The sequence below is a fragment of the Marmota monax genome, unplaced genomic scaffold (assembly GCF_021218885.2).
Source record: "Marmota monax isolate L192 unplaced genomic scaffold, Marmota_monax_Labrador192_F-V1.1 WCK01_AAM20220418_F8-fsc00121, whole genome shotgun sequence".
In the NCBI taxonomy this organism is placed as follows: Eukaryota; Metazoa; Chordata; class Mammalia; order Rodentia; family Sciuridae; genus Marmota; species Marmota monax.
In genome coordinates, this window is record NW_026693351.1 from 2,542,688 (window position 1) to 2,556,877 (window position 14,190).

A 14,190-nucleotide genomic window follows, 5' to 3' on the forward strand; every position below is an offset into this window, starting at 1 on the left:
GCCCCCCCATCACCCCTGTGGAGCTGCTGTGTGGCTGCGGTGGCACACGTTCGTGGAGTTAGAGCCCCAGGCATGCTCCCTTTCCCCACTCCAGGACTCAGATAGGCCCAAGGTGGGGGGTCCCAGGAGAGGACACAGACGGCGGCAGTGCTCAGAGCAGCCTCCTGCTCCTGAGGGTCCAGTCGTCCTGCTCGGACTCCCGGGGACCCAGGCCTGGGCCCTGGTATTCTCCACACGTCCCTGGGGTCATTCAGAGGCCTGGCTCTGAGGCTGCCCTGTAGACCCTCCCGGTGTCTGTGTCCCCACGGCTGCGCTTGGCCAGCTGCTCACTCTCCTGCATGCAGAGCGGCTTTGCCACTGACTTGCAGCCTCAGAAGATGACAAGGCAGTGTCTCAGGGTGGGGGACCTGGAAGGGCCAGGGGAAAAGACAAACTACCCTGGGTGCTTGGCTGCCCACCCATTCCCCATCTGGAATTGGGGATCCCATACGGCAGCTGGGGAGGTTCTCTGCATCTCCACAAAGCAACCAAGCAGATCCTGATGAAAATCAATCTCCCAGCACACCTACCCCAGCCTTTTGCCATCATCTCTCTGAAAAGGAAGGGGACAAGGAACCCAAATGCACAAATGCCATCGTGGGCCAGGCACTTGATTACCCAATCTTATAACAGCACCTCATACGATGATTCTATAATGCTAGCTTCATAGGAGAGGAAACCCAGGCGCAGAGAGAGTGCCACCCAGCAATGAAAGGCCAGGCTCACTCTCTGGTCAGCCTTGGCCCATCCCTATGATAGCTGCCAGGCTGCATGGAGCAGCTGCTATCATGCAGAAGTCTTCTAGCATACTAATTCAGACTGAAGTGTTGGTGGCTGCTGTTACTCTGCCTTGGGTATTTGTGTTTTAAAGGGGCTTCAGATAGCTTGCTGTGCTCAACTGCTCAGAGAGTGGCTCTATCATGTGACACACAGACTGCCCAGAATCAGAGGCCTGAGAGGGGCAGGGGCTGAGAGTCTGAGAGGATCTGCAGGAGAAGGTGGGGTGCAGGGAGAGTTTCCCTCCATGTTCATTCCTCGTTCTCAATCCAAGAGGCACCCACTCAGGGTGTCCTCCTGTCCAAACCTGCTCCACCCACTGGGGGCCTTCTGAAAACGGTGTCACAATGATGAGACCCTCATAATAATGCGAGGCAACAGACTTCCAGGGGGTGCCAGGAACCTCTCCAAGCGCTTGCCACATATGAACTCCGTTAATTTCTACAGCAATTTCATGGGGTATGTGCTAGTTTCGTCCCCATTTCACAGATCAAGAATCAGTGTCACAGACAGATTAAGGGATTCGATGAAGGCAACACAGCTGGTCGATGGCAGAACTCCAAGTTCAGAACTCCAGCAAGAATGTTCTGCTGCTCCAGAAGACCCCGCCAACCACATCAGTGACCCGGCATGGTCACAGTCCTAAAAACGTCATCAGTGGAACAAACAAAAACATTTGACCCAGAGTTTTCAAAACTAATTTTACCCCCAGATACTTTTTTTCTCTCCAGGGTGGAAAACACTTTGGGAATTGCTGCCTTGTCCTCAAGTGGACCCCAGTGGTATTCAACCCTTTGATTGGGGCGTGAGTTTTTCTGATTCCTGATAACCCACCAATTAGGCTTTCTGGGTGGCTGTCTTCTTATAGGGTTGCACACACCCCCAAATAAATCTGCAAGGATCATGTGTTCCTCCCCAATACTTTATAAACCAAGAAAATACAAACTGTGGTAGAGGTTGACGAAGCCCCTCTGATGTTGTCAAAGCTGAATGTTCAGCCTTGTGATTGATTTCTCTTTCTCCTGCCGGGGATGAGAAATGAGTGTGGAGAGGGTTAGTGTTTCCCTCATTATAAAGCAGTAATTCATGGGAAGTGTGTGTGTATGGGTGTATGTATGTTCATGTGTGTATGTGCATGCATATATGTGTGTGTGTATGTGCATGCATATATGTGTGTATATGCATGTGTGTGTATATGTCTGTGTGTGTATGTGTATGCATGTGTGTGTGTGTGTGTGTGTATGGCAAAGTGGTGCACAGAGCAGCCAAGAGGTAGGAATAGGGAGTCAGAGAGTAAGGACAGTCCCTCTCAGTGTCTCAACTTTGGCCCAGCCAGGGAGGAGTCCTTGTTAGGGAAAAGGCACATATGGAGTGTCTGAGGTTTCCACACAACTTTGGCCTCACATCGGAGCCAGTCAACCTGCGCTAATTCTTGGGTAGCTGAAACCGGATTCCTGATTCCTTCCTGCCAAAGGAAGTCCCACAGCCCAGCTCTTAGCACCATGGACAGCGGTGGGCCTGGCAGGTGCCTGCCTGGAGGACTGGACCTCAGTTACTCCTGGAGCAGGCGGAGTTGGGGGTGGTTGGGGGGTTGGGGGAGAAGGGGTGGGGTGGACTGAGATTCAGAGCATCACAGATGTTCTTGTATGGTAGTTGAATCCTAGAAGGACTCACTGCCATTGGCCTGTCCCTGATCCACCAAATCGACAGAGGGTCCTAGAGGGTGTTGATAAGCGCTGAAGATGGTGTGCCCACGTCCCCAGGAGTGCAGACACAACTGAGGCCCAGCCACACAGTGGCACTGCATGGCTTGGGCTACCTGCCTTGTTTGTCTGCGTCTCAGGGCCGGGATGGATCTTCTGTGCCTCCTGCTCAGCTGCTGCCGGGTTACCTTAGTGCCGTGGGAGGCTGAGCCTGCGTCCAAGGCCAAGATATGGACCCACAGCCGAGTCTCCCTCTAGGAGAAGGCCATATGGTCTCAGAGGAGCTTTCAAGTAAAAAACCTGCTTCCCCAGAAATCCACAGGTGTGTTGTCAAAACACAGACGCTTGCTTCATTAACAGGACCGTGGAGAACAAACAAACAAACAGCCACACTCCTCTGGTGGCCTCTGGGGCTGCCCAGAGTGAAACACAGCCAAGCCCTGAACTTTCCCGTCTCATTTTGCTCCATCCCTCAAATGCACATTGAGTGTTCATCCCAGAGCCAGCCCTGTGGGGACGAGGACACCAAATGACAGGGCCTTTGCCTGAAGAACATACAGCATCATGGAGAGCAAAGCTGCTCCAGGGAGACAGGATGTCGCAAGAGCCATCTGAGGGTTACCACTTGTCACATGTGTCACCTAGCTCTGGGGCATAGGTGATCTGGAAGAGGCAAGGTCTATGTTGGCAGCTATTACCCAGAAGGCAAAGGGGTAGCTTGGAAAAGTCACTGCATGTGCTATTCAGCCAGCCACGGGACAGAGTGCTTCTGCTCCTGGCTGGATCCCCCGTGTCTTGCACAAGAAGGAGCTCACTGAGAGCTTGCTACCTGGGGGAGTCATTAAACCTGCCTGCTTGGGGGCTGGGAGAAGCTGGGGTGGGCAGTGCAGCTTGAATGGTTGGCAGAGTGTGGGAATGAGACTGGCACCATGTGTGGGGGGGGCAGCTTCAATTGCCGTCACTGGGGGATTCTGAGACAGCTGTATTTGCAGTTGGGAGTGTCATGGGGGAACTTGGGCCCTGGAGAAAGCAGACTCAGGGACAGCGACAGACTCACTCTTTATGAAGCCCCAGCAGAGTCACTTCTTCAGAGGAGAGGTAATTAGCCACCGCAGCCTCTAAGAGGGCCAGGTGAGCACTTTCTGGGGCTGGCTGACCCTCTTGACTTAAACGTGTTAGCACTGCTTCTGACTAATGGGCCCGGAGGGTGCCTCCTCATTGGCCACGGAGCAGGGCTGCCTGCACATCTTCAGGAGCTGAGATGAGACATTTTCTCCCAACCCCTTCACGGCGAGCATCTCAGGAGCTGGAAATGGAAATGGGTGGTTGGGTCACGGTGGCCCAGCCTTGCAGAACCACTGGGGCCCGAGTGCTGAGCCTGGTCCACTCCCTGGCTGCTGACTGTGGGGCACTAGTTCCTGCCTGAAAGGACTGGAGAGGCTGTGGTACCCACACTCAACAACACCTAGCTCATTGCTCAGCACAGAGTAGAAAATCTGACTTCCCTTTTCTTTCAGGATGATCATTCAATAAGCTGTAGGAAGTCTGAGGGTCCAGGAGGCAGGATCGACAAAGAGACGTGCAGGGTAAGGCTTGGCACAGTCCCAACAGCTCAAAAATGCAGCAGCTTGATGGAACACTATTTTCAGGGGTTGGGGACACAGGAGAAGGCTTGATGGGAAGAGTGGCCCATGCAACGTCCCATCGGCACCAGCCTTGCACAAACCCTCTGCCCTGTGTCCCAGACACCACCTGTACAGCCCCACCTCCACCATCTGGCCAGGTTGAAATCTCATGTGTCCTTTAAGGTTCTGCCCTCGTTACCCGAAGAAAGCCTTCCTTCATGGCTGTGGCTTTCCCTGTCTGAGCTGGGCGGTGGCACATGACTGTAGTCCCAATGACTCATGGGAGGCTGAGTCAGGAGGATCACAAGTTGGAGGTTGGCCTGGGAAACTTAAATTTTGAGACCCTTTCTAAAAATTAATCAAAATCAAAATCAAAAACAAAAAGCGTAGGTGCTTTCAAAGCTTTCTGTGTGTCTAGTTTCTCCAACAACTAGATTGCAAGCTCCTTAGCAAAGACATAATCTTTAGGCTTCTCACCCCATCCCAGCACAACGTTCTGCATAGGTTAGGTGCTCAATCAAATTCTTTTTTTTTTTTTCTAAATTAAATAATTAAACAATTCCTGGTTGTTCTTGCTACGGCTAAGCCAATGAAGTTGGTACTCTTTGAAAGATTTCTATTTCTTTCTTTTCCATATTTCCAACTGGTGCGCTAGAATTCTGTGTAATGGCGGGGATCATTGTTACATATTCATAAGTACTTATAAGATTTCTACTTCTTGGACAAACTGTGACATCAGATCATATACATAAAATTTTCAAGTCATATAAAATAATCAGGAATTTAAAAATATTTGCTGGACAGTTCCATACTCATGATAGTTCCTGCCCTTTGGGAGGCTTAGCGTTTGGGGGAGATAGAGTGACACACACATGAAGGCACCAGCGCCCCCTAGTGGCTGGGAGCTCCAGGTCTGCGGGGTCTCATGTGTCTTGGGGTGCCAGGATGGCCTGGAGCAAATTCGCAGAAAACTGACATACAACCATGACCTTTGCAAAAACACAGATTAATCTTAATTTCCTCATCTGGAAGACAGGGAGACATATCTCGGAGTGCTGTGAACATTAAAAGAATTAATAGATCTAAAACACTCTTGACATAGTACCTGCACATACTTGGTGCCCAATAGGTATTACCATTTTTTTTTGTTTTGTTTTGAGGTACTTGAATTAAACCCAGGGGCACTTTGCCACTGAGCTACATCCCCAGCTCTTTTTGATTTTTTGAGACAGGGTCTCTCTAAGTTGCCCAGGCTGGCCTCAAACTTGGGATGCTCCCGCCTCAGCCTCCAGAGTTGCTGGGACTACAGGCGTGTTCCATCGTGATCATCGCCTCTTTCTAATATTGTTAAAGTCATGAAACGTTTATTGAGTTGCTATGAGTCAGATTCTAGGGACTTCGGGCGGGCTGCCCCAGGTGTCTCTCTGTCGTTGACCTGCAGTGCTCTGCTGCGTGCTCTCCACCAGCAGGGACATGCTCTCTGTTCTTCTAGCTTTAACCCACCTCCTTCATCTCCCAACAGGCTTCTTCTTCCATTCCATTTCTCTCCCCTTTCTTATCCAAGCTTCTTGAGGATTGTGTGGACGCCCTGTGTCATTTCCTCACCCCATTTCGCTCTTCAATCTCCTGCCTTCCAGTTTGTCTCCACTATTCAACTAATGGGCTCTTGCTAGGGCGGTGTGTTGGGTGGCCCACCTGGTGAGCACACGGTGTTCTCTCTGCCACACACCTAATGACATCTCTCTTGCCATCTCCAGTGGTTTCCTCTCTGTCCTTGCTTTCCTGTACCTCACGGCAGCTTTCCAAACAACTGGTTCTGTCTCCCTTCTTGAAATACTCTCCTCTGTGAGCCACGCTCCTCCCTCCCTCCCCTCCCTTTCCCTTCCTTCCCCTGGTTGCCTCTTCTCCTCCTCTGCCCCTCTTCTGAAGGATGATGTCCCTCAGAACCAGTGCTTCCCCTCCCTCTTCCTCTCTTCCCTTCCACCCTCCACTCCCAAGGCTACACATATTATCGGTTATCCTGAAAACTCTCTGTGCGTATCTCCATTTAGTGACCTCACTTTTGGGTATCAGATACATGTCCCCTGGCCACGTGATGTCTTCATTCAGATATGTCACTGGCGTCTCAAAGTTAATATTTGCCAAATGGAGCTCACAATTCCACCATCCATCTCCTACGATTTGTTCTTCCCCAAATATCTCCCTTCCCATGTTCATTCACCCAGTTGTGCTCAGGCCAGATCTTAAAAGATAACCTTGATATTTTTTTTTCCTCTTCCTCTCCTCCTAAAGCTTCTATATTAAATCTATCAGCAAGACTCATGAATTCTGTGTTTAAAACATGGCTGGAATTCACCTACTTCTCTTGTACTATCCCAAACCAAGCCCACATTGATTACCTTTTGTCTGGATTATGGGATAGCTTTCAAACTGGATTCCTCATTTTCATTCCCTCCCTCACATCTATTAACCACACAATAGCCAAAGTGATCTTTGCAAAATGTAAATGGCATCACGTCACCCTCTCCCCACCTCACACACTTTTAAGCTGCTTCAAGGGTTCTCAGTTGCTTTCTGGATAAAAGCCATATCTTTTATCACAGACTCTGCCTCAGTCAGCTCTCCAATACTATAACAAATACCTGAGATAAACAAACTTACAAAGAAAAAAGGTTCATTTTGGCTCACAGTTTTGGAGGTTTTAGTCCATGGATAGTTGGTCTGTAGTGAGGCAGCATATCATGGTGGCAGCATGTGACAAAACTGTTTACTTCATGACTAGGATGCAAAAAAGAAAAAGGACGATATCTGCATCTCACATTCCCCTTCAAGGACACCCCCTTCCAATGACCTCCCACTAGGCCCCACCTCTTAAAGTTTCCACTACTTCCCAGTAGCACCAAAGGCCAGGGACTAAACCTCTAAGAACTCATGGGCCTTGTGGGGCTGCATTCATTCAAGCCATACCAGACTCCAAGGCTAACATGATCTTGGCTGTGTCTGACTCCCTGACCACACCTCATGCCATATCCCCCCTTGGGGATAGAAGCAGGAGATTAGGGGGTGTATTCCAGAGGATACTTCTAAAGAGCTTACAGTCTAGTTGGGAGCACAGATCTAATCTGGAGAAAGCATGTCAACAGCCATACTCAACAGCAGCTGTTTAGGTGCAAACCCAAGTGATACAGGAGGAAAGGCATGCGGGAGTGGAGGGACTGTGGTAGGACAGCTGGAATGGAAGGGACCACAACTGTTGGGTCCATCAATACCACTGAACAAATGACTGACATAATACACCAATAAATGACAAGATCCCTGTCCTCTGGATCTCACAGCCTGGTGGGTGATGATAACAAGGAATCAAACGGTTGGTCATAGCACATGTGATGGCGGAGTCAGATTCTAAGTACTCTAAAGGTAAGTGGGCAGGAATGGTCAGCTCTGCTTAGAGAAGAGTCAAGAGAGACTTCAAATAAGGAGGGGACATGTTTCTGGGATTTAAAGGAAAATTAGGAGTAGGCAGGGGACAGACACGGCAGGTTGAAGATCTTATAGCATTGGTGAACCAAGAGTGAGTTAGTTGCTCCCAAGCTGACAGTGTACGATTGAATGTTAAATGTCATAGCCACAGGGCTTTGTGAGGGGAGGAGTGGAGGTGACTGGTTGGCACACAGTAGGTTGAGAACAGATGTTAATAGAAGGATGCTCACTGGGTTACTAAAGGCAATTTAAGACAGAAACGAGTCACAACTGGGCCTTGAAATGTGAAATTGTAGTCTAAATGAAAGGCAGTATGCTAATAAGGGTCATAATTAATATTAATGAGAAGATAGTCACTAATGACGAAACCACTGAGGAGGGGCAGAAGCCAGGTGGACGAGGAGGTGTGTCGGACCCTCCAGCCGGCCACTCTCTCTGGGCCTGCCATATTCTAGGGAGGGCAGGGGAAGGACTTCCGGATTCACAGCTTGTGGGGAGGAACCTGCCTGCCCTCCCCTGCCCTGGCTGCTGCTGGAACTGCCCCCTGGTGGAGGGCTGGCCTTGGAGCAGGGACTTCTGCCCTGCCAGTCAAAGGTGAGCCCAGGATGCTGATCCCCAGGAACATGGCTTTGCCCTGTTCTTCACAGGTGAAAGCCTGGGTCTCTACCATTTGCTCCACCTTGCTTCCTCCCATCCCAGATCTTTCGAGGGCAAGGCCACTGGGATTCCTGGACCATGATCTGCAGGCCTGGGAATTCAAATGGAGTATCTGCCTGGAAAATGTTTACCTGTGTGGAACTGGTGATTGGCAATTCCCTGAGCTGTACTGATAGAGTGAAGCAACGCAGTCTGGGGGGACGAGGGAGGGACAGGACAGCTCTCTCTGCTTTAGAACATGTGAATGATCTTCACGCCTCTCTCTTCTTTTCACCATAAACCCCTCTAGGCCACTCTGCTTACTGTCCACCTGTCTCATTTTAGTGGTCATCAGCCTGACAGTGAAGGTCTAAAGCAACACTAGTTAATAATAATAGCTAACCTTCCTCTGAGCCAGCTATTGTTCTAAGCCCTTTATGTTAATTAGCTCATTTAATCCTCTCAGAGAATTTTGAAGTAGATACTTTTCTTACTCCCATTCTATTTGCATGAAGACAGGCTCAGAGAGGTGGAGCCATTTGCTCAAGGCCACTTAGACCCGATTTACAGAGCCAGGTTTAGAACTGGGCAGTGTGGTTCCTGAAATTATCCTTCCTAGGCCTGGTGGTTGGGGAACTCTGAGAATCAGGAAGCCAGCCCAGAGTGGTGGCGCACGCCTGTGATCCCAGTGGCTCAGCTCAGGAGGCTGAGGCAGGAGGACTGTGAATTCAAAACCAGCCTCAGCAATTTAGCAAGGCCCTAAGCAACTCAGCGAGACTCTGTCTCAAAATAAAATATAAAAAGGTGAGGGGAGATGGCTCAATGATGAAGCGCCCATGGGTTCAATCCCTGGTACAGAAAACAAAAACCAAAAACCAAAACCAAACCCAGGAAGCCAGTGAGGAATATGGCCAAGAGCCACTTGGTGCTAGGTTCTGAGAGCCCCTAGTTTTGGTGGAAGAATATTCTAAGTCTTTCATATGGGTGGAGCACACAGGGAAAACACCTTACATTTTCATAGCCTTGGTTTTCTCATCTGTATTGTGTGAAAATAATCATTAATCCATTGAGAGGAATAAACGAGAAAGCCCATGCAAAGTGCCTGACTCATAGTAGGTGCCCCCCCAAATATGGATTTCTTCTCCCTCCCTCCTTCCTAGGTCAACTTGGCTTCAGAGGAGGCTCAGTCATTCTTTCCATGAGCATATTTACCGAAGGCTTACCCACTGTGGGACCTTTCGCTGTTTCCTGGGAATTAAGATAGAGACTGTAGCCATGTGAAGTGGAGGTGGGGGGGGGGATGACCTGGAGTGACAGAAATGGATCAACTAATCCAAGAGAGCACAGTGACAAATTAATGAATGTTCTTTTTAAAGCAGTAGCCCCAGGAGAGTGCACCGAATGGTTGTTCCGGAGAGGTTCATGCTCTAGAGACTCAACAGCCCTTGGGTGCCCCTCCTAGGCCTGGGGCTTCCCTCCTGTCAGGGGGTGCTGGAGTAAGAGCCCAGCTTTTAGGAAAATAGAGTCTCAGAGAAAAGAATGACCTGCCAAAGTCGTACAGCTCCTCAGGGCACAAGCAGAACCACTAGCGGGGCTTTCCCTTTCTTGTTTCCTTTCCTCCCTCTCCTCTCCTTCCCTCTCTTTCCCTTGCTTCCTCCCTCCCTTCCTCCTGTTCTGGTGCTGGGGGGTGAACCCAGGGCCTAGGGCATGCCAGGCAAGCACTCTACCACTGAGGAGCGCCCCAGCCCCAGGCCTTTCATTTCTCGTCTGGAGGTCTTTCCAACCCAGGGAAGGTCTCCGTTTCTTCTGTTATCCTCACAGCTGCATTGGAGAGGAATAATTCTGCTCTAATTTGGAGCCACAGTTTATTCAAAAGTTTGGATGAAAATAGTTTGGGAGTATTTTTTTTTTAAATAACTTACCCCCCCCCCAATACCACCACCACAGGAGGAAGAAGCTAGGAATATTCGAGGGAACTTGTCCAGGTATCTATCTACCTAGGAGATAGGCAGGGCTGGTGGCAAGGCTCCCAGTAGGAACTGAGGGCACCAAACTTGAATGCTATATCATCACCAAGTGCTGGTGTCAAATATTTGCATTTGCAAGTGAACTTTATACACAGGACAAATGTCAGACACTTTCGATGGAAGATAAGGTATAAAGCTAACAGATTTCTGTACTGGGGGCTTTGAGCTTTGCAAAGTATCCTTTGGAGAATTGGTGGGGATGCAGCGCTGAGGCCTGCTTGAAGTTTGGAGTCTTCAGTCCGAAAGACTGTCCAGGGACCAGATTCATTCAGTTCTAAAGTAACTCCAGGGGCTTTCAGAAGGCCCTTTCCTGCAGGGTCCGGGGGCCAGGACTTTTCCGATGGAGGTCTGATCCTGTTTTGGCAGGGCGATGGATTAGGTGACCCCCACCTCCAAAGGATTTTATAGGCTTTGGGATTCTGAGGGACTGCACGGCCATGTGGGGGTGCCTGTGTGCGCCCCGCGACAGCGCGAGTGGGTGTTTTTGCTCCCTGGTCGGTGGGAGGCGCGTGAGTGTGGCCGCCGGTGGGTGTGTCTGTGGCGCCCCAGCTGGGGGCTGCGCCCGTTGCGCCCACTTGTGGCTCCCGGGCGCCGCCAGGAGGAACCCAGCCTTTGCCGCTTCTACCCAGGACGCCACCGGATAGGAGGAGGACTGGAGGCTGATGACATGAGGGCGCCGTCTCCCGAGTGATGGCAGCGCGCGCTGCCTCGCCGCCTCCGCCGCTCAGCCCCGGACTCCTTACGTCAGGGTAGCTGGGTCCCCCCTCCGCGCGGGAGCCAGCGAGCAGCGGGAGAGCAGAGCAGAGCGCGCCGCGGAGCCGGGGCGCCCTCACCGCGTGCGGAGCCCAGCCCAGCCTAGCCTAACCCCGCAAGAAGAAGCGCCGCGGCTTCGTCGCCGGACGCCACTCGCCGATCCAGCACTCCCCGGCCTCTGTCGCCCGGACCCGTGGGGCGCCGGGCTCTTTCTGTGCGCCCCCCGCCATGCGCGCCGGGCTCCGTGGGTCTCCTGAGCAGCCCCAGTGCGGTGGGCACGGGAGCCCAGGCCGGGGCCCCTCTTCCTGAAGTAGTTGGGTGGCCGGTGAAGGGGGTCGCCACGTCGGGGGCGCGGCCCGGACCCGCGGAGTTGGCCCCCGAGCTCGGGGAGCGGGGCCACCCGCGCCGCCCCACCATTACCTCCCCGGGAGGCAAGGAGGAGCTGGTGGCGGTTGCCTCCCGGCTGTGGCAGCGGCGGCGGCGCGCCTGCCTGGCGGCCGTCGGCGTACTCTTGGCCATGGCGCTTGGGCTGCTCATCGCCGTGCCGCTGCTGCTGCAGGCGGCGCCCCCCGGAGCAGCGCACTACGAGATGATGGGCACCTGCCGCATGATCTGCGACCCATACACCGCCGCACCCGGCGGGGGACCGGCGGGCGCCAAGGCGCCGCCGCCGGGACCCAGCACCGCCGCCCTGGAAGTCATGCAGGACCTCAGCGCCAACCCTCCACCTCCCTTTATCCAGGGACCCAAGGGTGACCCGGGGCGACCCGGCAAGCCAGGGCCGCGGGGTCCCCCTGGAGAACCGGGTCCACCGGGACCCAGGGGTCCCCCGGGGGAGAAGGGCGACTCGGGACGACCAGGGCTGCCCGGGCTGCAGCTGACAACCGGAGCGGCCGGCGGCGTCGGAGTGGTGGGCGGCGGAGTCGGGGGCGGTGGCGACTCGGAGGGAGAAGTGACCAGCGCGCTGAGCGCCGCCTTCAGCGGTCCTAAGATCGCCTTCTACGTGGGACTCAAGAGCCCCCATGAGGGTTACGAGGTGCTCAAGTTCGACGACGTGGTCACCAATCTCGGCAATCACTACGACCCCACCACAGGCAAGTTCAGCTGCCAGGTTCGCGGCATCTACTTCTTCACCTACCACATCCTCATGCGAGGCGGCGACGGCACCAGCATGTGGGCGGACCTCTGCAAGAATGGGCAGGTCAGTAATTGCCACCCGTGTTGGGCCCCACACAGACCCTCGCCTGTGTCCCGAACCGCCCAGGAAACCAGTCCCTTTCTCCCTATTTGGGAGCGCTGGAGTAAGCCCTGGGAAGGAGTGCGCTGCTGGGCCACTGCGTCCCTTTCCCCAACATTTTCGGGCAGCACTTACGCCAACGTAGCGCTAGAGGTTGGGCCTGGAGCGCCCGGAGACCCTGCTACCCAGCCTGCATTTCCCCAGATACTTGCGTCCCGGCCTGCAGCCGCACCGGCTCTTCGGAAAACTGTTTTCTTTAGCTCCCAGGTTGCACGTAAACCGCCTCTTGCCCTCCAGCTTCCTTTCCTCTGGTCCCTAGCCCTTGGTTCCCACCCTTTCACACCGGGTCAGTGTTTACGAAGTCGCCTCTCGCCCTCCTTCCGGGACTTGCCAGCTGCGGGGGTCGGGGTCGGGGATGGAGGGGAGGAGAGGACCGCGCAGGAGTCGCTAAATTGGAGAGAGCGGGGAGCTGGGGTGGGACTGTGGACGCACAAGGCCTGGCAGGGGGCGCGCACGGTGGGGGCGGGGCAAGGGCTTAGGAAGAGGTGCTCCGGTTCATCGCTCCCACGGTTTTCCTTCAGGTTCGGGCCAGCGCCATCGCGCAGGACGCGGACCAGAACTACGACTATGCCAGTAACAGCGTGGTGCTGCACCTCGATTCAGGGGACGAGGTGTACGTGAAGCTGGACGGCGGGAAGGCGCACGGAGGCAATAACAACAAGTACAGCACGTTCTCGGGCTTTCTTCTGTACCCGGATTAGGGGCGCAGAGGGCGCGAGGTGGGGTAGCTTCAAGCCGCCCTATCTCCGCCCGGGCGCGCGGCTGTTTGGTGAGGGCCACTTTTCGCTTCATGACACTTCCTGACATCTCCGTTGGAAAAGACACACCCCTGCTGTCCCCCTTGCCCGGCTCCCAGTCTCAGTGTGGCTGCAACTTACCACCATGCTGCAGGCGGTGCCCCTGATTCCTGTGCCCAACCCGGGGAGGGAGAGGGGGGACGCCCAAGTGGCGAGCTGAGCGTGAACCGGAGCCCTCGCTGCAGTTGCGCTCAGACTTTGCAAATGTGATTGGACTGGACAGGCCGAGCCAGAGCCTGCCCTCTTTCAGACCCCCTCTTCCTCCTCCCAGTGCCCCCAGGCCAAGGGCTCTAGACCCAGGCCAGGGAGATTGGCCAAAGTGAGCACCGGCTCCCTGGGGCCTCCTTCTTTGTGACCCGAAATACTCGTGCAGATTTTCCTGTCCATCTGCCAAAAACCCACCCACAGCAGAATTTCAGCAAAGGAAAATTCACCTTTCCACACCGCACTCACTTCCTACTCAGACCCACTGCGATGCATTAAATTATGTTTTTAGACTATGGGCTCCCGTTGTCTTTGTCCTCACGACGGCCCCTGTACTGGAGTTCCAAACCTCCGCTTCCATTGAAAGGTTGAACTGGGGCCCCAGTAGCCCCATCTATGCCTGCTTTCCATCACTGCCCAGTCCTTCTCATCTGGGATGGATGAGAAGATATGGGGAGACCCGGGCCTGTCATCTTTTCCCTGAGGTTCTCCACTGCAGTCCTGAACTGGCCTGACCCAGGAGGGGCAGTTAGAGGAAGGCAGGAAAATAGTGACTGGCCTCCAGTCTCTGGTAATCTGCCTTCCTGGAGTGGCTGGGGTGAGGCCAAAGGGGCGGGGCTTCTAGGGAAGGAAGCCAGAGGGGTCTTCTGCAGAACTCGGAGGCAAGTGAGGCATTTGCTGGTGCGGGATCTGTGGGCTCTTGGGCTCCAAGGTGGGAAGTGCAAAAAACCCCAAGCAGAGCCCCTCACTGTGCCTTCAGCTTCCGGGGCACAGTCGGTGTACCGCCCTGACCTAGGTCTACATCTCTCAAAAGAGCTGGCAAATTGAGGCAATTCATGGATCATCCACCTC

The 14,190-nt window shown here is 53.6% G+C and overlaps 1 protein-coding gene across 1 annotated transcript; it reads left to right on the plus strand.

Annotated features, from left to right (window-relative positions):
- The first annotated feature begins 10,913 nt into the window (after positions 1 to 10,913).
- C1ql2 (complement C1q like 2) lies at positions 10,914 to 13,662 on the plus strand. Its single transcript, XM_046456890.2, has 2 exons — positions 10,914 to 12,241; positions 12,859 to 13,662. The coding sequence occupies exons 1-2, from the start codon at positions 11,558 to 11,560 to the stop codon at positions 13,036 to 13,038; spliced, it is 864 nt and encodes a 287-aa protein (XP_046312846.1). The 5' UTR covers positions 10,914 to 11,557; the 3' UTR covers positions 13,039 to 13,662.
- The last annotated feature ends 528 nt before the right edge of the window (positions 13,663 to 14,190 follow it).

Coding starts and splice junctions, on each gene's coding strand:
- C1ql2 (XM_046456890.2), top strand. CDS start 11,558: ATGGCGCTTGGGCTGCTCATCGCCGTGCCGCTGCTGCTGCAGGCGGCG. Junction 12,242..12,858: donor ACCTCTGCAAGAATGGGCAG/GTCAGTAATTGC, acceptor GTTTTCCTTCAG/GTTCGGGCCAGCGCCATCGC.